Below are 26,218 nucleotides of genomic sequence, written 5' to 3' on the forward strand. Positions count from 1 at the left end.
GGGACGGGGAATCGGAGGAGATCATCGCCACCATCACCGCCAACGCCTCTACATCAACCAGCCATGTTTCCCCCATCCATGTGTGAGTAATTCCCCCGCTGTAGGCCGAAGGGGATGGTAGGGATTGGATGAGATTGGTCATGTAATAGCATAAGATTGTTAGGGCATAGTGCCTAGTGTCCGTTATTGGTACTTTGATGATATTGTTGCAACTTGTTATGCTTAATGCTTGTCACTAGGGCCCGAGTGCCATGATCTCAGATCTGAACATGTTATTGTTTCATGAAGATAATCATTGTTTATGGTCTTACCTATAAGTTGTATACACATGTCGCTGTCCGGAACCAATGGCCCCGAAGTGACAAGAATTGGAACAACCGGAGGGGATGGTAGCGATGTGAGGATCACATGTGTTCACGGAGTGTTAATGCTTTGCTCCGGTACTTTATTAAAAGGAGTACCTTAATATCCAGTAGTTTCCCTTGAGGCCCGGCTGCCACCGGCTGGTAGGACAAAAGATGTTGTGCAAGTTTCTCATTGCGAGCACGCACGACTATATATGGAACACATGCCTATTGATTGCTTTGTACTTGGACACCGTTTTATTATTATCTGCAAATGCCCTGCTATGATTGTTACATGAGTTTCTCTCATCCATGCAACGCCCGTCATCCGTCCCCGTGCCTACAGTATTTTAATCTTGCTGTTTACTATAATCACTACTGCTGTCTCTGTTACTCTGCTGCTGTTATTTCACTACTGCTACTGCTATAAAACTGTTACTACTGATAAACTCTTGCGAGCAAGTCTGTTTCCAGGTGCAACTGAATTGACAACTCCGTTGTTAAGGCTTCCAAGTGTTCTTTGTCTCCCCTTGTGTCGAATCAATAAATTGGGTTTTACTTCCCTCGAAGACTGTTGCGATCCCCTATACTTGTGGGTCATCAAGGTTCTCTCCACAATATCATGCAATTCACTAATAGCTTGAGAATTTTCCATTAGATGATTCTCCACTCTCATATTAAAGTTATCTTGCTTAACAACATAATTATCAAACTCATCTAAACATTGATCAGGAGGTTTTGAATAAGGAATGTCTCCTTTATCAAAGCGTTGAAGAGAATATACCTCAATCGTGGATGAAGGGGGAATTATCTTACATAAATCTTCTATGGGGGGTAAATTCTTCACATCTTCAGATTTAATACGTTTCTCTTTAAGAGATTTCTTGGCTTCCCTCATATCTTCATCATTTAATTCAATCATACCCCTCTTCTTCAATATTGGTGTTGGGGTTGGTTCAGGTGTAGTCCAATCATCATGATTTTGGCCTATATGTGCATTATCATTAAATTTATTACACAAAATTCAAGGATGATGTCACTTGTTTACCATCGAATGGACTATTCTACGGAGCTCTTGTTCGTGCCTCCTTAGGGTGGTACCGTTCGGTAGACCACCAACAACGTACCATCCTGTGGCAAGTAGGCTTCTCCTAATCGTTCAGCTCCAGGTTAAGATTCCTGCGATTACGTGCGCCGGCAGCACATTGCGCTGTTTAAGGACGTATTGCCACATAATAGTAAGAGTGGCAGCCAAAACCTACCGTCTTGCGGATTAATCTGTTGTAATTAAATGGAATTCAGCATGATTTGATGGTGCCAATGCCAATGGGAAAAAGTACGAAACCGAGGAAAAGCCAAGTTATATATCCTGAACTCGTCTCAATATACTTGCTTGGAGAAGTGCCCACATCAGACTTGCAGGTCGTTCTCTCTAGTACAACTGCATTCACGAGCATCAACACAGTTCGTTGTATAGTGAAGCATGAAACTTCTTGTTGCTTCACATAATCTATAGGAATAATTGATTTAACATAAATAACTTAGTGGCAGAGCTTTGGGGCTATGGAAGGGGGGGGGGGGGGGGGTAGCTGCCCCCACAACGGTAGCTGAAAGATTTTTTATATTCTACACAACTATTATGGGCCAAAAATACCAATGAGATGATGGGCCTTTTGATCATTCTTTTTTTCAGCATTTATAACTTCTCATGATTCAAATTTGGATAGCTAATTTCTCACATTTTCCTCGACGACGATGACCTACAGCAAGTGGTAATGTACTAAGCCATGGCTCACGGGAATAGCCTACCTCTTCATCAACACTCACTTGTTATGTCAATTGTTTGTGGGGGGTAGCTGCCCCCACAACGGTAGCTGAAAGATTTTTTATATTCTACACAACTATTATGGGCCAAAAATACCAATGAGATGATGGGCCTTTTGATCATTCTTTTTTTCAGCATTTATAACTTCTCATGATTCAAATTTGGATAGCTAATTTCTCACATTTTCCTCGACGACGATGACCTACAGCAAGTGGTAATGTACTAAGCCATGGCTCACGGGAATAGCCTACCTCTTCATCAACACTCACTTGTTATGTCAATTGTTTGTCCAAGCCGGCAACAAATACCATATTTCTTTCACCGCTATATTAGATTTGGTCTATCATTGAAATAGATTGAAGGCTGCAGCCAAGTAAGCATGTCTTGATAAACTATTCAAGTTTAATACATTTTTATTCATTCAGTGTATTATGTCATTTCGATTAGTTTAGGTCTGTGATAAACGAAAATTAAAAGCATGCAACCCAGACATCACACAAGAACCAAATTTCATTTTAATATCTAAATATTTCTCGCTCACTAGATCGCATGCCTTGTGTCCATCTTCTAGCAATGAGTTTTTTAGCTGCACAACAAGAGCATAATATTTACGACCTACACACAAAAATTATTAAGACCGCTCTTTGAAAACTAATGCACCTCTGTTGCGGCTAGTATTAACTAATTGAATAGCATAAAACTATTTGCATACATGTGGTACATTTGCATACATCCACTGATGTACCCTAACTTTACAAGTTATCACACTGTCCAAACTCCAAACACACAAAACACTTGCGCGGCCTCAAAAGATGGTCCAAGTCAGGAAACAGCCCTCACCACGAATAGTAACTTTTGGTCTACTATATGTGCCTATGTGTCGGTAGTGTAGCTAGGCAGAGTAGCTTCTCCCACAAGTTGGCTGGTTTTGCAAGCATGATTCTTCGGCATCAAGCCAACGAACTCTCTTCCTCGCGCGCGCAGTCAAGCTGTTCCACATCGGCATCACTTCATTGGCCAGCGCACACCACACCACCCGTGCGGGCTCCAGTCCACACTCACTCCACGTCACATCACTCCCCGTGCCGACGAGCTAGTATAAAACACCACCACCTCCCCCATCGCCAGCAGCACACCCACACCAAGTCGCCACCACCGCAGCATCAAGGCGATCAGCCCAACAGGGGACGACGACGACGCCGACGACGCCGACTCCGTGTAGCAGCGAGCAGAGGCGGCGAGGAGCGATAATGGCAGTAGGATTCCGCCGGACGCTGCACGCGCTCACGTCGCCCAAGCCCAAGGCGCCGTCGTTCCTCCTGGACTGCGCGCGCCCCAAGAAGCTCTCCTACGCGCGCGTCCGCTCCATCAGCCTCCCGGTGCGCCTCCACCCGCTGGTGGCGGAGCTGCACGACACGGCGCGCGCGCTGCTGCGGTGGGCGGACGAGCCCGCGCAGACGGGGCCCGCCTGGGTCGCCGACGGGTCCGGCCGCGCCGGGCGCGTCCTGGCCGGGCTGGCGGGCCTCCTCCACCACCCGCAGGCCCGGGACGCGCTGCGCCGGCCCTGGACGGAGCAGCTCCTCGACGACCTGCTCCTCCTCGCCGACCTCCACGGCTGCTTCCGCGAGTCCCTCGTCGCGCTCCGCCAGCTCCTCAACGAGACGCACTCGGCGCTGCGTCGCCGCGACGGCGTCCGCCTCGCCGCCGCGCTGCGCGCGCAGCGCCGCGCGGCGCGGGAGGTGTCCCGCCTGGCGTCCTCCGCGCGGGACCTCGCCCACCGCGCGTCCCCCGGGGACGACCTGGACGAGGTCACGCTCGCCGACGCCTTCGCGGCGGCCACGGCCGCAGTGGCCGCCGCCTCCGCCGCCATCTTCTCCGGCCTCTCGTCCGCGTCCGCCGAGTCCGCCGCCAGCGCCGCGCCGTCCCCGCGCACCCCGACGCCCTACTCCCCGTCCCCCGCCCGCGCCCCCACCAGCCCGATGTGGCTGGTCACGGACCTCCTCTGGCGGCGCCGGTCCGTGTCGTTCTCGTTCGAGGACTGCTGCAACGAGGAGGAGGAGGAGCGGAAGGCGGCCATGGGCCGCGTGCGCGCGCTGGACGAGTGCGTCGGCGCCGCCGAGGCCAGCGTCGAGCAGGTCTACCGCGCGCTCGTCAACGCCAGGGTGTCGCTGCTCAACCTGCTCACGCCCACATTCTGACGCCACGCCGCCTCTGATTTCTTTCTTTCTTTCCGGCGCGTCATCGTCTTCTTCGATCTCCGGCAGTTGAGCAGGGACCCTCAGACTGATCATTGTTTTTTTCTCCATCGAGAGCAAGGCTGCATGTGTGAAGCCTGTGAGATTGATTAGTGCTAGCGATTCCATTTTGATTCGTTTGTTGACTCCTGTAGTCTTGTGTGTACATGATTGTAGATACTCTCTGATGAGCTTGCAATGAAAAATAGTAGTTCAAATTAACCAATGGAAAATATTGTGATTCTTTTGCCTGCCTACTAATCTCTTCCCGCCAATAATACTCTCTGCATTCGATTCGATGCTTCTCTGTACTACTGATACATCTCTGAAGCAACTCTTTGCATTGCTGTGCATGACTACAGACTACACAGAGTATCCCAAGGCTGCAATCAACCGATTCAATAGATCATCTTGCTAACATGGATAATGCATGGATGCATGGAACATTGGCACATTGCCGTCAGAGCTGCATGCATTCATTGGCAGAGACATGCATCTTTCTGTTGCGTGGGCGCTTTCGATGGGTGGTCTGGCATGGGCTCTCGTGGTACTACTATCTTCTTCTACAGAGTTATTAATGTGCCAAGCTGGAGCGGCCGATCAGTGACCAAACCCTAGCTAGCTTTCCTGGCCAGGTCGGGGACGATTGATCGCTAGCTTCTCTCCGCAGCTAAGCTGAGGCTGACGTTCATCCGCACGCCACCATTAAAGGCCTAACTAACCAACTGGAGTAGCTTCGCATTCTGATTAACTAGCCAGGTTCGCGTTTCGGCACACCGTGTCAATGGCACCAGCCAGAATTGCCGTTTGAACTCGAGAATTTACAATGGCACCGGTAATGGCATATCATAATCATACCTATTGCAACTTCCCTTTGGAAATAAGTGACTCGTCTTTATTCCAGATACACATATGTATCTACATAATAAAATGCATGTAGATCGACAGAATCATCCGTATATTGACAAAATTCCCACTTCGAGTCGAGTGTATACGTCGAGAAGATTGCAGTAGGCCAAGCTAAAAGGCGAAAGCTGCCCGTCACCAGGCTCGATCGATCGCTCGTTCCATCGTCTGAACTCCAACGTACTTGACAAGAAAAGTGGCTGTTCACTTTTGGCACCGGCCAACCCTAAACCCTATGTTCCTACTAATCCAGTACAGTCACTATTAAATTAGCAGGTCGATCGATCGCGTCGGCGTGCTTTGTTTGTTTCGCTCGCATTGCATTGCATTGCATCGCATGCATGCATTCCCACAACACATGGCCGAAATGAATGTAGTCTGCAAATAATTGGGAGGGAGGCAGCGACCTAATAATCTGGATTGGAGGGGATCGATCCATGCATGATGCATGCTGCATGGACCCCTAGCGCGCGGGTTATGAAATATCTGAACCCGAATGGAGCCCGCGCGCCGTTAATAATGCTGAAACTAATCCGATTCGGCGACCTAATGCGTGGCATAATTTTTGGTGGTTGGATGGTAGACCATTGTTTGGCGTTTTGGCCATGTGGACGCGACCCGACGCCACATGCGTGCGTGGATGCGGCTTATCAGTTATCATCGATCACATGATGGATTAGAGAAGAGGCTTAATTAGTTTTATTCTTCTGCGTGCCCGAACGCTAGCTCGTGCGGATATAGGTATGGGCTCAGGGAAGTGAAAGTTTTGATTAAGATGCTCATGAGGAACGCACGAGGGGAAGATAACAGCGTCTGCAAAAGTTGGATAGAATCTTGCTCATTTGCCACGCACAATCTCGGTCACTTGTTTTCGAGTGCTTCGTGAGCTTTTCGAGGGGTGGAAGTGAAGCTTTTTTTTCGAGAACCCGTAGGAGATTTGCGCATCGTTATATTAAGCTTGAAAGAGTTTATGTTGCATAAGAGAACCACACCACGCCGATCTCAAACACCAAACGGGTTGAAACCAAGCTGAAAGGGGAGGACAAGCTAGTCTACTTCCCTCACCGTCCCACTTCTACAAGCGACCCAAGAAAGCCATTGGCAGTTGATAAACTCAAGGAGCGAGTACGTGGGAAGGACGTCGCCATCAAAAACCCTAACGTTCCACTCGAACTAGATGGAGTGCATGGTGAGGAGCGCCCAAAAGCTGAAAACACTGTGCGACGACGCCGGTATCCTGTCCACCGACTCGGGCAACCCCGTGCCCAGCGTGCTCCCCTCCGTTGAAGCGACGGTCACCCATCCCCGGCTCTAGGATACACTGGTGGAAAAACAGGCTTCGGGTGAGCCCCATAAGTCGCGATGCTGCAGGATCCGCGACAAATGGCACCTTTAGTCGCGGTTCGGGAGGAGAACCGCGACCAAAGGCTGGCCTGTGGCGCTCGGTGGCCGGCCGGTGCACGTGGGGGTCTTTAGTGGCGGTTGGCCAGGCCAACCGCGACTAAAGGTGCCCGAAGGCCTTTAGTCGCGGTTGGCCGAGCCAACCGGGACTAAAGCCCTCCCCTATATATACCCATCCAGCAGCCAACACTTAGCCATTTGGTGCCATTCTCTTCACAAGCTCACAAGTGGGTGTTAGGTTTGCTTTTGGTTCCTCTTATGCACATAAGGTGTTTGATGAAATGCCCCAAGAGCATGAAACAAACATGATATGAAGTGTTGGAGCCACACTTGAGCTTTCTCATTTATTTTTTCCTCCTCGATCGCGGTTAGCAACTTGAACCTTTGATGTGTCGTTGATAAAATGTGCATGTGTGTGTAGTTCATTGTTTAATTTATATTGTTTGTAGCTAGTTAGTTTAACAAATGCATGATGGTTAATTATATATTTTATATTATAATAATGCAGATGAATCGACAATGGATGTACGGTAACCGACTCTCCGGCGAGTTCAGTGCGGGTTTGAAAGATTTCCTCGTAGTGGCTAATGCGAACAAGCGGGGAGGGTTTTGTTATCTGTCCATGTGTTAAATGTAAGAATCGAAGGGTTACTCTTCCTCAAGAGATGTTCACATGCACCTGCTTCGGCACGGTTTCATGCCAAGCTATAATTGTTGGACCAAGCATGGAGAAAGAGGGGTTATAATGGAAGAAGATGAAGAAGGGGATGATTTCATCGATGAAAGCTATCTTGCTCATTTCGGTGATACTTTCATGGAGGATCTGAAGGTGAAGGGGAAGGTGAAGGGGAAGGTGAAGAAGAGGCACGTGATGATCCCGTTGATGATCTTGGTCGGACCATTGCCGATGCACGGAGACGACTGCGAAACCGAAAAAGAGAGGGAGAATTTGGATCGCATGTTAGAGGATCACGGGAAGGCGCCGTACCCCGGATGCGATGATGGTCCTGAAAAAGCTGGGCTGCACACGGATTTGCTGAGATGGAAGGCACAGGCGGTGTAGCCGACTCGGCATTTGAAAACTTGCTGAAAATGTTGAAGAATATGTTTCCAAAGAATAACGAGTTGCCCGCCACTACGTACGAAGCAAAGAAGGTTGTCTGCCCTCTAGGTTTAGAGGTTACGAAGATACATGCATGCATCAACGATCGCATCCTCTACCGCGGTGAATACGAGAATTTGAATGAATGCCCGGTATGCACCGCATTGCGTTATAAGATCGAGGCGATGACCCTGGTGACGATGTTGAGGGCCGTAAACCCAGAAGAGGGTTCCCGCCAAGGTGATGTGGTATGCTCCTATAATACCACGGTTGAAACGTCTGTTCAGGAACAAAGAGCATGCCAAGTTGTTGCGATGGCACAAAGAGGACCGTAAGTCGGACGGGGAGTTGAGACACCCGCAGATGGAACGCAATGGAGAAAGATCGACAGAGAGTTCAAAGATTTTGCAATTGACGCAAGGAACATAAGATTTGGTCTAAGTACGGATGGCATGAATCCTTTTGGCGAGCGAGCTCCAGCCATAGTACTGGCCCGTGACTCTATGCATCGACAACCTTCCTCCTTGGTTGTGCATGAAGCGGAAGTGCCTTATGCTGCCCGTGCACATCCAAGGTCCGAAGCAACCCGGCAACGACATCGATGTGTCCCTAAGGCCATTAGTTGATGAACTTTAACAGCTGTGGGGCAGACCTGGTGTCCGTGTGTGGGATGAGCACAAAGAAGAGGAATTTGACCTACGAGCGTTGCTTTTCGTAACCATCAACGATTGGCCTGCTCTTAGTAACCATTCGGGACTGTCAAATAAGGGATACAATGCATGCACGCACCGCTTACATGAGACCGAAAGTGTACATTTGCCAAATTGTAAGAAGAACGTGTACCTTGGGCATCGTCGATTTCTTCCGAAAGGTCATCCAAGAAGAAAGAAAGGCAAGCATTACAACGGCAAGGCAGATCACCGGCCGAAGCACTGCGAACACACCGGTGTTTGAGGTATTTGATATGGTCAAGGGTTTGAAAGTCATCTTTGGAAAGGGTCTGGCGGACAATCAGTTCCGAAGGAGGTGACGGGCACGTAGCCATGTGGAAGAAGAAATCTATATTGCGGGAGCTAGAATATTGGAAAGTCCTAGAAGTCCGCTCTGCAATCGACGTGATGCACGTTACGAAGAATATTTGCGTGAACATCCTAAGCTTCTTGGGCGTGTATGGGAAGTCAAATGATACAAAGGAAGCACGGCAGGACCAGCAAAGTTTGAAAGACCACGATGACCGGCATCGGAACGGTTTCAAGGTCGTGCCGCCTACGCTCCGACCAAAGAAGAGAAGGTCATCTTTTTTGAATGCCCGAGCGGTATGAAGGTCCCGTCGGGATTCTCGTCCAATATAAAGGGACTAATAAACCGGGCGGCGAACAAGTTCCAAACCCTGAAGTCTCACGCCTGCCCCGTGATTATGACGCAATTGCTTCCGATTGCTTTGAGGGGCTCTATAGGAAAATGTTCGATCGCCCATTGTGAAGCTATGTGCATTCCTCAATGCAATCTCTCGAAGGTAATCAATCCGGAAGTTCTACCACGATTCTGAACGATGTGATCCAATGTCTTGTCGGTTTCGAGTTGGTGTTCCCGCCATCCTTCTTCAATATTATGACGCACCTCCTGGTTCACCTAGTCGATGAGATTTCCATTCTCGGTCTGTATTTCTACACAATATGTTCCCCTTCGAGAGGTTCATGGGAGTATTAAAGAAATATGTTCGTAACCGTGCTAGGCCAGAAGGAAGCATCGCCAAGGGCTATGGAAATGAGGAGGTAATTGAGTTTTGTGTTGACTTTGTTCCTGACCTTAAGCCGATTGGTCTTCCTCAATCGCGGCACGAGGGGAGACTAAGTGGAAAAGGCACGATCGGAAGGAAATCAATGATATGTATGGACGGCCATTCTCTCGATCAAGCACACCACACGGTTCGACCAATTCCAGCTTGGTTGCTCCGTACTTTGAGAAACACAAGAATATTTTACGCTCGGACAACCACAGGGAAGCCCGAATCCTGGATTAGGAAGGCCCACATGGAGACTTTCGGCGGTTGGTTGAGAAAACATTTAATGAGTGACAATAAGGTTGTAGATCAGCTGTACATGTTGGCCAAGACACCATCTTCGACTATAACGACTTTCCAAGGGTACGAGATAAATGGGAATACATTTTACACGATCGCCCAAGATAAAAAGAGCACCAACCAAAACAGTGGTGTCCGCTTTGATGCAGCAACCGAGAATGGGCAAAAGGTCACATATTATGGTTACATAGAGGAGATATGGGAACTTGACTATGGACCCTCCTTTAGGGTCCCTTTGTTCCGGTGCAAATGGTTCAAGCTACCCGGAGGTGGGGTAAAGGTGGACCAGCAATACGGAATGACAATGGTGGATTTCAACAATCTTGGTTATCTTGACGAACCATTCGTCCTAGCGAAAGATGTCGCTCAGGTTTTCTATGTGAAGGACATGAGTAGCAAATCGAGGAAACGGAAAGATAAGAAAACGATCGGTACATCATGCGATGATCCAAAGCGCCACATTGTTCTTTCGGGGAAAAGAAACATCGTGGGAGTGGAGGACAAGACAGGACATGTCGAAGATTATAATATGTTTGCTGAAATTCCGCCCTTCAAAGTGAACACCGACCCAAGCATTAAGTTAAATGATGAGGATGCTCCATGGATACGGCACAATCGTAAGCAAGCAGGGACACAAGGGAAGAAATGATGTGTAATAATTTATTGTACCAAACTTTGTTGAATGAATCATGTGAATTATATTACCCGTGATGTGTTTGGTGTCCATTTTCGAATGATTCAATTGACTCGAGATAGCACTGATGATACATGAAATTTGGAGTGACTAAGTCATACTCCCCGCATACATGAAATTTGGAGTGACTAAGTCATACTCCCGCATACAGGAAATTTGGAGTGACTAAGTCATACTCACGCATACATGAAATTTGGAGTGATTTAGTCATACTCCTGCCTAGGCGTATAATATGCATACTCGTAGTCTTCATAGCCACCGCCGTTGTGCTGGTAGTCGTCGCCTTCTAAGTTGCGGCGTCGTCGTCATTCTTCTTTGTCGTCGGTTGTCGTCGGGCGGCGCTCGTGGCTCGAACTGAGGGTAGCGCAGGCGGGGGATATCGCCGGCCGTGATGTAGTCCATGACGCTCTGCAGAGTCCGGCCGTACCACCATAGCCGACGGCCGGCCTCGTGGAAGTTTCCAGGAGGCAGACCGTCCTCCTCATACCTGGCGAGCGCCCTCTCACGCCGATTGATGAAGAAGGCGTCCCAAGTATCCTGGTTATCGGGATGCCAGCGGGGATTCATCCGCTGCTCCGGCGTGAGGTCGAGGTAGTAGTGGTTCGTGATGGCCGCCCGGCGCGCAGTACCCTGAGGGACGGGAGGGACCGGCACGCCGCCGGCGCTTAGGCTCCAGCCGGCAGGGACGCGGTAGCCCGGAGGGCAAGGGTAGTTCGAGGCGCAAAGCTCCTCCACCTGCTGGTAGGTTAGAGTGGGTGCGGTGGAAGCCATGAGAGAGTGATGAGAGATTGTAGAGATGTGATAATGCTGGCCAAGCCGGGCTACCTATATGTAGTGACAAATGGCGGGAAAAATGGGAGCGGGAAGACAGGAGGCGGGAAGAAAGAGGCGGGAAGAAAGTGGCGGGAAGAAAGAGGCGGGAAGAAAGTGGCGGGAAGAAAGTGGCGGGAAGAAAGTGGCGCGAAGAAAGAGGCGGGAAGAAAGTGGCGGGAAGAAAGTGGCGGGAAGAAAGAGGCGGGAAGACAAGGAAGAAATGGCGGGAAGACGACGCGGGAAGAGGGGGTCGGCGGAAAGACAGAGGCGGGAAGAGGGATTTTTAAATGAATTAGTTTTTTTTCCTGAATTTATTGATATATTACTTGTATTTTTAAGATTTTTAAATGAATTAGTTTTTTTTTTCTGAATTTTTTGATATATTACTTGTATTTTTAAGATTTTTAAATGAATTAGTTTTTTTTTCTGAATTTATTGATATATTACTTGTATTTTTAAGATTTTTAAATGAATTAGTTATATTTTACTGAATTTTTTGATATATTACTTGTATTTTTAAGATTTTTAAATGAATTAGTTTTTTTTTCTGAATTTATTGATATATTACTTGTATTTTTAAGATTTTTAAATGAATTAGTTATATTTTACTGAATTTTTTAATATATTATTTGTATTTTTAAGATTTTTAAATGAATTAGTTTTATTTTTCTGAATTTTTTGATATATTATTTGTATTTTTAGGATTTTTAAATGAATTAGTTTTATTTTCTGAATTTATTGATATATTATATGTATTTTTCAGATTTTAAATGAAAACTAATTTGAAAAATAGCCTTTGGTCGCGGTTGGGGTCACCAACCGCGACTAAAGGGTATTTTCCGCGGGAAACGAAAAACCCGCCGAAAATACCCTTTGGTCGCGGTTGGGGTCACCAACCGCGACTAAAGGTACCCCTTTAGTCGCGGTTGGTGACCCTAACCGCGACCAAAGGTCGATTTCTATAAATAGGCGCGCGCCGCCTCGGCGGTTTCCACTTCATCTTCTTCGACTTCACCGCCGAGCTGCCTCGACGCCCGGCCGCTGCCGCGCCTCGACGCCGCCGCCGCGCAGCCCCTCCTCCTCTCGCTGACCGCGCCCGCGGGCTGCGCCGCGCCGACCGCCGCGCCGGCCTCCTCCTCTCCCCGACCGCCGCCGCGCGCAGACACGCCCGATCGACGCCGTCGCCGCCAACAAAGCCCGGCCGCCGCGGAGTACGTGTGCCGCCCCGCCCCCTACTCCTCGCCGCGCCGCGCCGCCGTTGTTTCCTCGCCGGCATGCGCCAGATACCGGCCGGCGGCCGCGCCGCGCGTGGGAGAGAGAGGCAGGGGTCGCGCCAGTACACGGCGCCCCTGCCTCGATCTCTCTTTTTTTTTGTTTTTTTTAACTTAGCAAAAAAATAACTTAGCAAAAAAATAACTTAACATGAATATATGATATAAACAAAAATTTAAACTTAACAAAAATTTAAACTTAACAAAAAATTTAACTTAGTTAACTGTTTAACAAAAACGGCAAAATAACTTAACATGAAAGGGGCGTCGGCCGCCGGAATTTTTTCTTTTTTTACTTTTTTTTGTTCTTTTTAATTTTAACTAGTTAATTAGTTTAACAAAAATGGCAAAATAACTTAAAACTTGATAATTTGACTTAAAATTTGAAAATTTGACTTAACAAAATTTAACAAATATGTAATATATATTGTATAATGTATATAATTTTGGATACTTAACAAAAAATTTACTTAACAAAATTTTGACTTAAGAAAATTTAACAAATATGTAATATATATAGTATATTAATGTATATAATATTGTATACTTAACAAAAATTTTACTTAACAAAATTTTGACTTAAGAAAATTTAACAAATATGTAATATATATAGTATATTAATGTATATAATATTGTATACTTAACAAAAAATTTACTTAACAAAATTTTGACTTAATGATCAAAATTTTAACTTAAGAAAAATTAGACTTAATGATCAAAATTTTACTTAACAAAATTTAGACTCTCGGTCACCGCCACCGCTCTCTCGGCACCGCCACCGCTCTCTCGGTCACCGCCACACCGGTCTCTCGGTCACGCGGTTGCGTCCCCGCTTTCAATTCGCCACCGCCACCGGTCTCTCGGTCCACGCGGTCAGCTGCGATCTAGGGGAGACGGAGGCGAAGGCCGGCCGGTGGCGCGCGCCACACACACGCATTAGGACGGCGTGCCACACACACGCACTAGGGCGCCGAGGACACATAACTTAACCACCGCGCGAGGGTTATGTGTCCTCGGCACCGCCACCGCCCTTTCGCCACCGCCCTTTCACCACCGCCACCGCGCGCGTATACTGAGGGGGGAGCGAGCCCCTCGTCGCCCCCTCCGCATACGCCTCCCTCTCCGTGACGCCGTCGTCTACCGCCCCGTCTCGCGCTCTTCCGCGACACCCTCTCCCAACCCCTTCCAGCTCGCCGGCCCCCTCCTTTTGCCACCGCCCTTTTGCCACCGCCACCACCCCTTCTTCACTTAATTAATTTGTTTTGACTACATGTTTTCAGGATCGACATATGGCGGACGATAGAGCTGACCCGATTCTCGGACAACTATGATCCGGACGCTGAAGACCATATGTTCGGCATCATAAAAGGCGATATTCCATATGTGCCGACCGGAGAAGAAGAAGATGATATCTCTTCTTATCTGAACCTTGAGTGTGAAGATGAAGGGCGCCGTCAGCAAGCAGATGATGCCGAAGAAACGTCGATAAACGACGATCTTCAATTGGAAGTAGCAACCACCTCCGGCGCCGAGGTAGATAGATATATATACATATTGAGCGTACGGTGATACAACTAATCGATTTGAATAAATGTGTGTGTACTAACGCGCGCGACTCTCTTTCTTATTTTAGCCCTCGGCCGGATCGTCAAAAAATCGAGTACGTCGTCAAAGCGTGGCGCAACCAAGACGATGAAAGCAGGAGAAACATGCACCATCGATGTTGTCGACGAAGAAACCGCAGGCCGCTGGAGCCCAGCAAGAACGCCACCAAGTTTGTCAGCCAATGCGGAGCCGTTGTTAGAGACAACGTCTCGATCACCCGCCAGGAGTGGAATGAGCCAAAGAAGGCACGTGTTGGTTTCACTTTTGTCGATAAGAGAGAAAAAAAAGATTGCTTCAACAAGCTTATGGAACATTTCGTTCTACCTCCGGAATACCGCAAATACGATGAGGAGGGTAACAAGATTGCGGAAAACAAGAAGAGGCGCAAGCTAGTCAAACAGTTCGCTCTTTCTAGGATGGCCAACGCATTCGGAAATACAAGCAAAATCTAGCCCATGACTTTGTCAACCAGGGCAAGACTCGGATTTCAAAGGACAATATGAGAAACTGCAACATGATTGGCCAGAATTTGTGAAGCAAAAGAAATCGGAGCAGTTCCTTGAACTATCGAAAAAAAATAAGGAAAATGCGGCCAAGAAGGAGTACAATCATAAAATGGGGCCAGGAGGGTATCGCTTTTGGCAGCCTAAGTGGGAGAAGATGGAGAACGAGCCGAGGGCGCGAGGAATCCGTCCGGAGTACGGAGGGATGGGACCCAAGGGCCAAAAGCTGGTGGTACGGGCATGGGGGATCGCTGAACCCGGAGACAGGGGAGTGTGTTTATCGGGGCAAAATAATTACACCCACCCAAAAGCTTATTGAGGCAATGAGGGAGGCTCAAGAGGGGAGGATCAGGTTCAACAGAGAGAACGACGCCCTGACAAAAGCCCTCGGGAATCCTGAACACGGAGGACGTATACGAGGCATGGGGCCCATTCCGTGGAAAATAGGGTTCCCCCGGAACGATGACCCGTACGGTTACAGAAGCCGTAAGAGAAAGATGGATCGGGATGCAGATGTTGTGGCGAAGTTGGTAACGGAAATGGATGTGATGAAGAAAACCGTGAGTGTACTAGTCGCCGAAAGAGATGCAGCTCGGGCGCAAGATGTCGAAGATCATCCAATGGATCTCGGAAGCCAGAGAGAAGAAGCAGCGTGGCTTCCACGGAGGCCTCACCGGCTGGTGCACCGACGATAGAAATTACGGCACCGGAGCCTCTGGTGGTCGAAATTACTGCACCGGAGCCTCCTCGCTACCCCGTGGACGATATAAAGGAGATGAAAGCATGTCATCTGTATTATCCTATCGGGAACATGTCCATGAAGGTAGCCATCGGCAGTGCTTTACCACTGGAGCACTCCACCACAACAACCCCATTCAAGATGGCTATGCTCGTGTGACGGTGGAGGAGATAGTCCAAGGGTTTGAGAACCCGGACATTGACATTGCTACACCTGAAGGGGTGAAAAGACTTGGAGATGTCAAGCGCCGGTTCATTCTATGGCGAAGAAATTTATCAAGTTTCCAGGGCGAGGCGCCAACAAGTCCACCCCCGTACGGTGGTGGTGGTGGCGGTGGCGGTGACGGTGGCGGTGGCGGTGGCGGTGACGGTGGCGGTGGCGGTGACGGTGGCGGTGGTGCTTCACCTAATACACCTCATTCACGTCAGCCCACGCCGCCGCCCCCGGTCCTCGTCCGGCGGGTGATCAGACACCGTACCGCCCCCAATCCACCTCCGGCGAAGAAGCGAAGCAGTCTGGGTTATTAACCCGACCCTTACGTACCTAAGAAAACAAAGGTACCGGAGGTATCATCGAAGCCTCTCCCCACGAGGCCTTGGGAAAGTAGTGCCGAGGAAGTCGAGGCGGGCGCGGCTGCTGATTTAGAGAAATGGAAGGCGAGCGTCAAGAGGAAAATAGAGGCGAGCCCAAGCGTATATTCGACAAGGAAAAGCAGTGGGCTAAGTCATTTTTGAACACACCGTCCCAAGCCGCGAAGAATCTGCTGACGACTATTTACGTGAACTTCGTAGGCAAGCACTCGCGTTCAAGAACAGGAAAGAGTTGGCGGAGAAGAAAGCCGTGAAGGACGAGGCCGAGTCAAAATTAGAAAGGGGGAAAGAAGTTGCCCAGCTCGGGGAACAAAGTAAACAATCGATCGCCCGCTCATAGTGCAAGCCGCCGATCCGGATGCCCCCGATATCGTAGCAGCTGCGGCAACACATGGATTGACCGTAACGAGTGCCGAGAGAACAAGCGGCCGAGTTAGGTATCACTCTTCGTGCCTTTGCTAGGCCTTGATGAGGCGCCAATGAAGGACGTAGTATTTACATATGTGAAGAATGGCCCTCTCGTCGAGCTGCGCAGAAGGGGATCTACCTCGACAAATGCTAGGTCTGCTAAATTGGTACAAGGGTTACATAAAACATAAAAACGCCAAAGACTATATCTATGCGGAAGTTAGATATGAGCATCACTTCAAACATTACTGGGTACAAATTCCTCTGAGTGAATTGTTCCAGCTGTTCAATCTGCGCGACCTCGACAAATCTATCATCGGTTGCTACGTTACGTAAGTGATTTATTAATTTCTACCCCATCTCGTTCATTGCCTCGCACCGTCCTAACTATCTTGTTGTGTACGCTATTATGCGAGAATGAAGAAGCGGGAAATGCGAATAAGGAACATCCATGATGTTGGGTTCATTGACCCACACATCGTTAATTCACATGTGTTAGAACACCACCCGCCGACGTGGAGGATGACCTGTGGCGGTTTATTAGAAAACAGCAACAGAAAAGTGATATTCTATTTCCTTACCATTTTGGGTGAGTGTTTCTGTCTTGAGCACATTCTCTTTTGTTTACTCCATGCATGGTATGTGGCTAATCGATGAGTTATGCATGACTGTGCATGTATCGTGTCCGCAGGTTCCACCGGATTCTTATGGTAATTAAAGTTCAGACCTCCTCGGTTCTCGTCCACGACTCTACGAATATGGATCCGGCGCTTTGGGGCGACATGAGAAAAATGTTGCAAAAGTAATTATTTTCATTCATTTGCGCTCTATATCGATCGGCCTATTTCGTTCATCATTTCCTAATATCAAGTAACTAATTAATAACTCTCTTGTTTATTTAATTTTCTTTGCCTCGTAGGGTTTGGAGACGGTTCGTAGATACCAAGGTCGGTGAATTCAAAAAGAGCTATCTTTTAAAATGGCGGTGCGGACGATTGGGGATACTCAGCCACCGGGGACCAATCTATGTGGATACTATGTTTGTGAGAGGATCCGAGATACCGCAATGAGCGGGACCAGACGTGTGAGAACAACATCCTGAGGAATAACCTCCGGAAGACGCTTAGTCCAGAAGCTCGCTTCCGACCACTTCAAGAGGAACTAGCTGGATGGTTGGCGAGGGAAGTCATCGATCCTAGAGGAGAACACTATTACGATGACGTAGAACTTTATATGCACCAGAATTTGTAACTAACTTGTTCAAAATTGTATATGGTCATCCGATATTGAATATATATTGTATATGGTGATCCGATATTGAATATATATTGTATATTCCTCTTGAATTCTTTTTGGTTCTAATTTCAAATTTGTTTGAAATTGTACATTCATATGCATGTATGTATACAGTACCGTAGAATATGTGAAACTCCTTCAAAATTAAAACCCAAAAGAAATAAAATAATACAAATTAAAAAGAAACCAGATTTAGGGGGAGGGGGGCTAAAACCCTAAACCCTGCGGAGGCCTTTAGTCGCGGTTGGCCTAAATATGTGAAACTCCTTCAGAATTAAAACCCAAAAGAAATAAAATAATACAAATTAAAAAGAAACCAGATTTAGGGGAGGGGGCTAAAACCCTAAACCTCGGAGGCCTTTAGTCGCGGCTGGCCGGAAGAACCGCGACTAAAGGTCCTCCGCCCGGCGCCGCTGCGGCCCACGTGGACGGGCCTTTAGTCGCGGTTCGTAAGGAACCGCGACTAAAGGGGGGGGCCTTTAGTCGCGCAGCTTTGGTCGCGGTTGCGCCACCGCGACTAATGGCAGTTGCCAACCGCGACCAAAGCCCTTTTTTCCACCAGTGATAGTCCCACATTGCTCTGGAGAAAGGGCATCGGAGCATGATATGATCCAGCGTCTCGTCGTAGATGTCACATAGTGGGCAGTCCGAGTGCGAGGCCATACCATGACGATGCATCCTATCAGCCGTCCAGCACCTTCCATGCATGGAGCGCGAGCCAACCAAAGAACTTGTACCGCAACGGCGCGGAAGACTTCCAAAGCTGGCGGGTGCCATCGAGCGGGAGCAAACCGCTCTGGAAGAAGGCCGAGTAGGCACCGCCATTGGTCCACCATAGTACCGGTGATAGTGTGGGCCACGACTGTCCAAAGCTTGATGTATTGAACCGCAGCGTCGACCATCAGCACGCCGGAGATGCCACGAGCGCAAGCTTTGGTTCTAGCCAATCAGAGTTCCAATGACGGGAGCTGATTTAAGGGATCGGAAAAAAACTAGCAGAAAATACTTAGAGCATCTTCAACAATTATCTTATAAGATTCCTCCTTACTTGTTGAAGATAATTGTTGTGCCCGTGCGCATATATATGTATTGGATCAAGGCGATAACAAAGTGTGCAAAAGTCAGATGTAATCTTGCTCGTTTGCCACGCACGATCATAGCGATTTGTTGCTAAGTGCTTGGTGAACTTTTCGAGATCGGGGTGGAAAGTAAGCTAATCCTGAGAACAGAGAAAGCTTTTGTCAAAGCCAATCGCGGCGAGGCGATAAAATAGGATCAGGCAGGAAAGAGCACCATAAGAGACTTAAAGTGAAACCACTTGTGACCGGTGTAGCTCTTTTTGTGACGAAAACAACCACTTGCACAAATGACAAATTCAATAATTCATAAGTACCTTTTGCGGTTGCTTTTGGGCCCTCCTGGGAGCCTGACGGGCCCAGAACGCAAGTCCCCATCGAGCTTTTATCTTCTACTAGTACAATGCCCGCGCGTTGCGGCGGAATAGCAATAAATGTTGACTTTTAAGAGAGAAAATACTCATCAGCAATAGCGATCTACAAACGCCACACTGTGAAGCGGCACTCCCTCCTCCGTTACTGTTTGCCATCGCTGGACATCCTTCCGCCTGGGTGCCGATTGTTTCTTGCATCAATTCTTTGACATAGTTGTGTAGGCAACGGCGGAGGGCCTCATCGCACCCGCTCGTTGCCAGAGGGCCTCGTGGGACACGATCACATCCATGTCGGTCAATAGCCAATTGTCGAAGCCCGTCGTTTTCTCAGGCCGCACACAACAGACCCTCTCCTTAGTTTACATACATATACCTCACCCTCTCCTTGCATGTCAAGGAATCCTGTTTTCTCTTTTGGGCCATACATAATCATATAGGCTTCTTTGTCTTCTATCTCCCATGGACCAAAGCATATGAGATTCTGCTATCATTATTCTCACCGCTTAACGGCACAACATTAAGTGAAGTGTGTTTCATATATTTAAATCCATACATAAGTCAAATCCAAATGGCATGGAGTCGTTGATCGATATGTCTTTTTGTACTGCTAATTGTGAAAATCATAAAACATAATTTTAAAATGTTAATTGTGAAAATTATATCTCGCCCAAGAGGTCGGGACTCTATACTGCCATCGTTGGTGAGTAAAACGCGTGGATGAACTCTTCAGCCACATCTGATTCCTATGGATCCCATGATATTTCAAAATCAATGTTGTCACAGATGCGGAGAAATAAATTCGGATAATCGTCTTAGTCTTGCGCACCCAACCAATCTGACAATCTAAAATATCTCACATGAATAACATAAACTGTAGAGCTTATCATATTTTAAATCAAGCGCATAGGGCTACAAATAATCATCACATAATTTGTTGATTCCGTTCTCACAGCCATTTAGGAGCACAGAAAGAAGTATCTAAAAAAATATACGAGATTTCTTTTATTAAAGGCTCACTTTCATTTTTAAGTGGAAAACGAAAAGTTATACTGAGAGGCAGTTCGGCCCGGATTGAGCTTCAGTGACTTTGTCAGCCCACAAAGTCACTGACTTTGTGTCACTTACAAGTGGGGTCAAGTGAAACCCTTCATTATGTGGACACCACGTGGCCCCACTTGTAAGTGACACAAAGTCAGTGACTTTGTGGGCTGACAAAGTCACTGAAGCTCAATCCGTTCGGCCCAGCCTTAGCAAGCGCCCTGTAGCTGGCCCACGTAACTCAGAGCAGCCCTAGGAGCAGGCACGCCGCAACGCACGCGACCCCCACCCCAATCCCTGTCGCTAGCGCGCCGCCGCAAGCGCCCAATTTTCTCGCCTCTCTCTCTCTCTCGCATGCTCCGGCCTCTTCTCCTTATAGAAGCTCAAACGCGGTGCAGCTCCGTCGGAGCTGGCCGGCGCTCGCCACGCCGCCGCCCAATCTACTATCGCAGGCGGCGACCTCGCCTCTGCTTGGCCTCCTTACACAGAGGTCTGAATCCACACAATTTGGGGGCAAATTTCGGAATAGCTCTGACATCCTTTGGGGTATTTATTTTCTTCCCATCCCTCGCCATCCTTCGCTCCACTTATCGAATCTTTGTGAGAAGGCTTGTTGATTAGAGGAAACTTAAGCTATATAAACGGACCGAACTCGTTTCGGTGGAGCGAGGTGGGACTATCTAGCACAAAATATTCATGTCAGGTGGCTAATTTACTGCAGCCTTTGAACAGACGAAGGCCCACCAACGCAACTACCTCGCAGCGCAGGACGGAACGCACGGCCTGCGCGATCCATCAAATACAGGGTGGGTTCCTTTGGGAAGGGGAAAATATAACACGAACCGGTAAGTAATGGCATGATGAAGTATTATGCGTTTTGGTGGGAGGGCAAATCCGTCCAACTTTTCGTTGGACGAAAATTTTGGCAGAAAACTTAGCTCCTTTATTATTAGGTATAGATTAGGAAAAATGCCTGTGCGTTGCACCAGGAAAACATAAAATAAAATTTTGGATGAAAAATTGTAACGAACTAAATTTTTCTTTCTTGAATTCTGGAGGAGTAAAGTTAGAAATAATGGTGGGAATATTTTTTAATGATGTGACATTTAAGCTAAAGCCCTATGAAAATTGTTGTTCTACTTTTTTTTGAGGATAAACAGTAGGGAAAATCCACAAGCTCCTCTAAGGTGTTTATTTGGTTCCATATCAAGACATTCAAATGGCTATTTGTGGCGATTTCCTGGATTCTGCAAATGTCTGGGAGAAAGCAATTTTGGCAATGGCACGTACTTCTTCAGACAAGCAATTGACACACTACTGAATATGACAATATGAAAGAATCAATTGATATGTCTGATTATAATTATTTCAAGTTTTACACTGTAGAAACACGGCAATGTAATTTTAGGATAACCATGAACTAACGCTATACAAAGGCTGTATTACCAGCAACGGAAAACTACATTGGAATTGGAGATCGCAACACCAATGCTTTTCAGAAATTACTAACATCACTTACATATACTAAGAAATCAGCACCTAGGCAATGTCATCTATGATTTTAAGTACAAATCCTGAGGCATACAACAAAAATTCTTCAGTCTTCTTCATTGTAAGATTCAGTGTGGTAGGAGACAATTCAGTATCATAAGCTAATGCAGATTAATCCAAAGGCACGCTCCAGTGTAAAATCTTGCGAAGAAGAACATGGCCATGGTAGCACAACAACGTGACCATGGCACGGAGTGAGATAGCTGAAGTTCCGGTCTGTATGCATCTTCTGTGACGAAATTCAAAGGTCTCTAAGGAAACAATTAATCCAAAAGTAGAGTAGAAGTATAAATGACTGAAAAAGATCTGTCCGGATCCAGAAATTGTAGTTTACACTCACAGTACAAGCACACGCAAAATTCAGTTCTTCATGCAGCCATCCCTTATATCTTCTCTTTTCAGTTTTGAAAGGATGAGAATCCATGACCAATCCACGAAGAAACAAATCGAAAGAAACATCCAAATCCATGAGCCATGCTAGTGTCGGTAGACCAGGAACTTGGGCAACCTGACGGCTCTGTTACGCTGCCACCGCCTACACGCGGGGCCTTGACGCCGGAGGGCTTGAGCACACATCGCCTCCGGAGGCAGCCACGGGGCAATGGCAATATGACCAACCCTGTTGTGGCCTTCCTTCCAGCATCAGCTATCGCTAAAATACGAACAAGATTTTCACGGAAATTGTTCGTCATGTCGCTGGATGGCTCGATGCAGTGAACGTTGTAGGAAGAATAACATGGACGGAGATGTCCGTACGAAGAAAAGTCAGTCGGCTTTTTCCCTCAACCTATCCAATCTTCCATCACGCGACGCTGCTCTGAAAAAAAATCCCAATTGCTTCCTCAAATCCCTACTACTCCCGAACAAACTGAATCGATATCTCGATTTCGCCGGATTTGGAGCCATCGGCGTCGCTACGGACGGCGGCGGTGTCGATTCGTTTCCGCTGCTACGGCGTCTTGCACATCGCTCCTGGGCGAGGTCGTCCTCCTCACCTTTCGTGTTGTTGCTGCTGCTTATATGTACGCAAATCGATCTGAATCTTTGACGAAGTCCTCTCCCATTTGAATAGATGGAAATCTTCCTTCTGGCGGTAGATCTACTCCCGTGAGTCAACGGGTTGGCCTACTCTGCCTCCCATCTCCATCGTAGATGAGCTCGCTTGTCTCATCCGTGATTCTCCATATTCCTTGAGCTTGCAGACAAATCGAGGACAAAGCTAGAACCTGTAGAGACGGCGCCCTTCTTGAGTTCTACGACCAAGATCTCCTCGTCAACTCGGTTCCCGTTCTGAAGGCAGGGGAATCAGGAGGCGGAGGAAGATACACGGATTTAAAGGCAGGGGAATCAGGAGGCAGAGGAAAATACGGCTTAGTTTGACCAGCGAATCGGTACGATGGCAATGGTGCGTTGTATGTGTTTTGGTGGGAGGGCAAAACGGTCCAATAAAAAGTTGGACGAAATTTTTGGCAGAAACCTTAGCTCCTTTATTATTAGGTATAGATACACCGACCAGGTCGGTGCCGATGCGGTTGCCGCACACCCTGGTCGGGTATTGGGCCTGGCCCATTTAGCGTTTTTCCGATTTCGCTTTCGTTTTCTCTTTTTTTTTTCTGTTTTTTGTTTTATTTTCTTTTCTTTCTGTTTATTTTTTTTGTTTAAATTGAAAAAGTCTATATACGAAAAATGTTTAAATTTGAAAAACGTTCAAATTTGAGAATTAATAAAATTTGAAATTTGTTCGAATATGAAAACTGTTCAAATTCAAAAATTGTTCAAATATGAAAATCGTTCATATTCGAAAATTGTTCTAATATAAAAATCGTTCAAATTCGAAAATTGTTGAAATATAAAATTTGTTCAAATTCAGAAATTTTCAAATTTTGAAATTGTTCATAGAAAAAAATATTTTTTTTCAAATTAACAAAATTTCAAATCTGAAAAATGTTCAGATTTTTAAAAAGTGATTTCTTCTTAATTTGAAAAATATTAAAATTTGAAAATGTTCAGATTTTAAAAAAATGTCTTTTAAAAAAGAAAACAAACAGCCGAAAATAAAAAGAAACAAAAAAAAACAGCTTACCTGTTGTTGGGCTGCGGCCCATTTGGTAACGTGGGGCGCGCGGGGTGTGCGGTAACCCGATCGGCACCGACCAGCTCGGTGGGTAGCACCTCCCCACTCACTTCATCGCGACAAGTGAACACAACCCCTCCGGTCGGTCATCGTGCTCGTCGATCGTCTTCTTCCTCGCGCGTTGCTCCGTCCCATCGTGCTCGTCGATCTTCTTCCTAAGGTAACGTTGATCACCATCTCAAAAAAAAGCTCACGTGCGCGGTGGTGGATCGTACGCAGGCACAGCGGGCTCCAACTCAAGCGCGAAAAGACGGGTGGTGCTATACACCGACCTGATCGGCACGAAAGAGTTGCCGCACACCCTCCACCTTCCCGGCAGTTAACTGGGCCGCGGCCTAGCAGGTAAACCTCTTTTTCTTTTTTCGTTTTCGTTTTCTTATTTTTTTTCTGTTTAGAGTTTTTTTTAAACTAACATTTTACATGCCTTTTTATGTTTTCAAAATTTGTTCAAAATTTTCTGTCTACATATTTCAAAACTGTTCTATTTTAATTTCGTTCAAATTTTGAAAATTGCCAAAATTAAAAAATTGTTCGAAATTAAAATTTTGTTCAAATTTTAAAAATCGTTCAAAATTTAAATTTTTTCAAAATTCTTCTAAATTTGAAATTCGTTCAAGATAATTTTTTTTGTTCCAGCTTCGAAATTCGTTCAAAATTAAAAAATCGTTCCAAAATAAAAAATTGTTCAAATTTCAAAATTTGTTCAAGATTCAAAAAAAATTAAATTTCGAAATTCATTCAAATTTGAACATTTTTCAAGATTTGAAAGTTTTCGAAAATTATTTAAAAAATAATAAAATGAGAGAACAAAAAAAGAAACACTGAAAAAGAAAACAGAAAATAGAAAAGAAAAAAAGAAAAGAAAAGGGAGAAAAAACAGTGAAAAGTCGCCTAACCGGGCCGGCCCACACCGCGCGCGAGGGGTGTGCGGCGCGCTGCAGGTGCCGACCTGGTCGGCATATAGGAATCGCAGTTATATGCCACGCAATGCGGCCCGCGATCGGTGCCGCAAACCCCTCGTTTCTCTTTTGGGCCAGGCCCATCCAATGTAGCCGGTTTTCTGCCAGGTTTTAACGGGGTTTTCAACTTGTCTTCCTGGTTTTCTGTACGGGTTTTCCAGCTTTCGAAAGGTGTCCCAATATATTAAAATTTTAAACAATTTTGAAATTTGGTCATTTTTAAAATCTATTTTTTCCGAAAAAATTAAAATTTGAGCGGTTTTGAAAAGTGGACATTTTAAAAGTGTCTGTTTTTTAGAATCTAAACATATTTTAAAATATGAGCAATTTTTTATCTGTTTTTTTTCAAATTTGGAACTTTTTTCAAATCTTTTTGTTTTATAAAATCCAAAAACTTTGAAAATCTAAACAAATTCCAAAAATAAACAAAATAGAAAAAAAAAGAAAAAAAGAAAAAGAAACGAAAAATGAAACGTGTTACCTAAGTCAGGAGTAATGCTATAGCTATGGGCTGTTTTGTTATGGAATTGAGTTACGGATAGACAAGGAGGAAAAGCAGAGGGATTAGGTCTAGAAATCCACATCAATCCGTAAGGTCCTTTCGTAAACAACCTTTCGTAGGTCCAACATTTTCGCCTAGCCCCTGTGTGGGGGTTGTGAGATGGTTGGTAACCACCGATTTGGTCGGCATATAACATCTACTAGCTCCGTGGGAGGGCATTTACACCGATCTGGTCGGTATATAGCATTTACCGACGTCGTGGGAGGGCATATACGCCGACCTGGTCGGTGGGTGCAATGCGCAGCACACCCTCGGCCAGATGTGGGCTCACCCATAGTCTTAGTCTTCGTTCGGGTTTCGTTCCCTCGTTCCGCTCGGTCTTCATTCCCTTGGCAAGAACAATTTTCAAACTTTGCATAGTCTATAAAAAGTTCAAATTTGGAAAAATTCAAATTTTTTTCAAAACCTACTTTTTAGTGAACATTTTTCATATCTAGACAATTTTTAGATTTGGAAAATTTCGAGAATTTTAAAAAATAAAAAAATTGAACATTATTGAACTCGGAGATTATGGTCGCACATACAAACTACATGTACTGCCACTACAACATATGTGACATTCTATGACGCTCATTCCATGACGTTTCAGTCAAAAAACGTCACAGTTTCTGAAATTTTGACTATTCCCTGACGTTTTTTCACTGTATCGTCACGGAATGAGCGTCATAGAATGTCACATTTGTTGTAGTGTGCCCTGGAGATGGCATCTA

At 46.4% G+C, this 26,218-nt stretch overlaps 2 protein-coding genes across 2 annotated transcripts in view; one reads left to right on the forward strand and one right to left on the reverse strand.

The window, feature by feature from the left end:
- The first annotated feature begins 3,419 nt into the window (after nucleotides 1–3,419).
- LOC127334470 (uncharacterized) lies at nucleotides 3,420–4,367 on the forward strand. The gene has a single exon (XM_051360924.1). The coding sequence runs from the start codon at nucleotides 3,420–3,422 to the stop codon at nucleotides 4,365–4,367; it is 948 nt and encodes a 315-aa protein (XP_051216884.1).
- A 2,115-nt stretch (nucleotides 4,368–6,482) lies between these two features.
- The window catches only part of LOC139833155 (uncharacterized), a 31,557-nt gene continuing 11,821 nt past the window's right edge, over nucleotides 6,483–26,218 (reverse strand). Inside the window, exon 3 of the mRNA XM_071823340.1 lies at nucleotides 6,483–6,620. Coding sequence (XP_071679441.1) covers nucleotides 6,483–6,620 — 138 coding nt within the window. The remainder of the gene's footprint in view (nucleotides 6,621–26,218) is intronic.

This window comes from Lolium perenne, chromosome 1 (assembly GCF_019359855.2).
Source record: "Lolium perenne isolate Kyuss_39 chromosome 1, Kyuss_2.0, whole genome shotgun sequence".
Lineage (NCBI taxonomy): Eukaryota > Viridiplantae > Streptophyta > Magnoliopsida > Poales > Poaceae > Lolium > Lolium perenne.

Bases quoted from the DNA above. Each gene is read 5' to 3' on its own strand.
- LOC127334470 (XM_051360924.1), top strand. From the start codon at position 3,420: ATGGCAGTAGGATTCCGCCGGACGCTGCACGCGCTCACGTCGCCCAAG.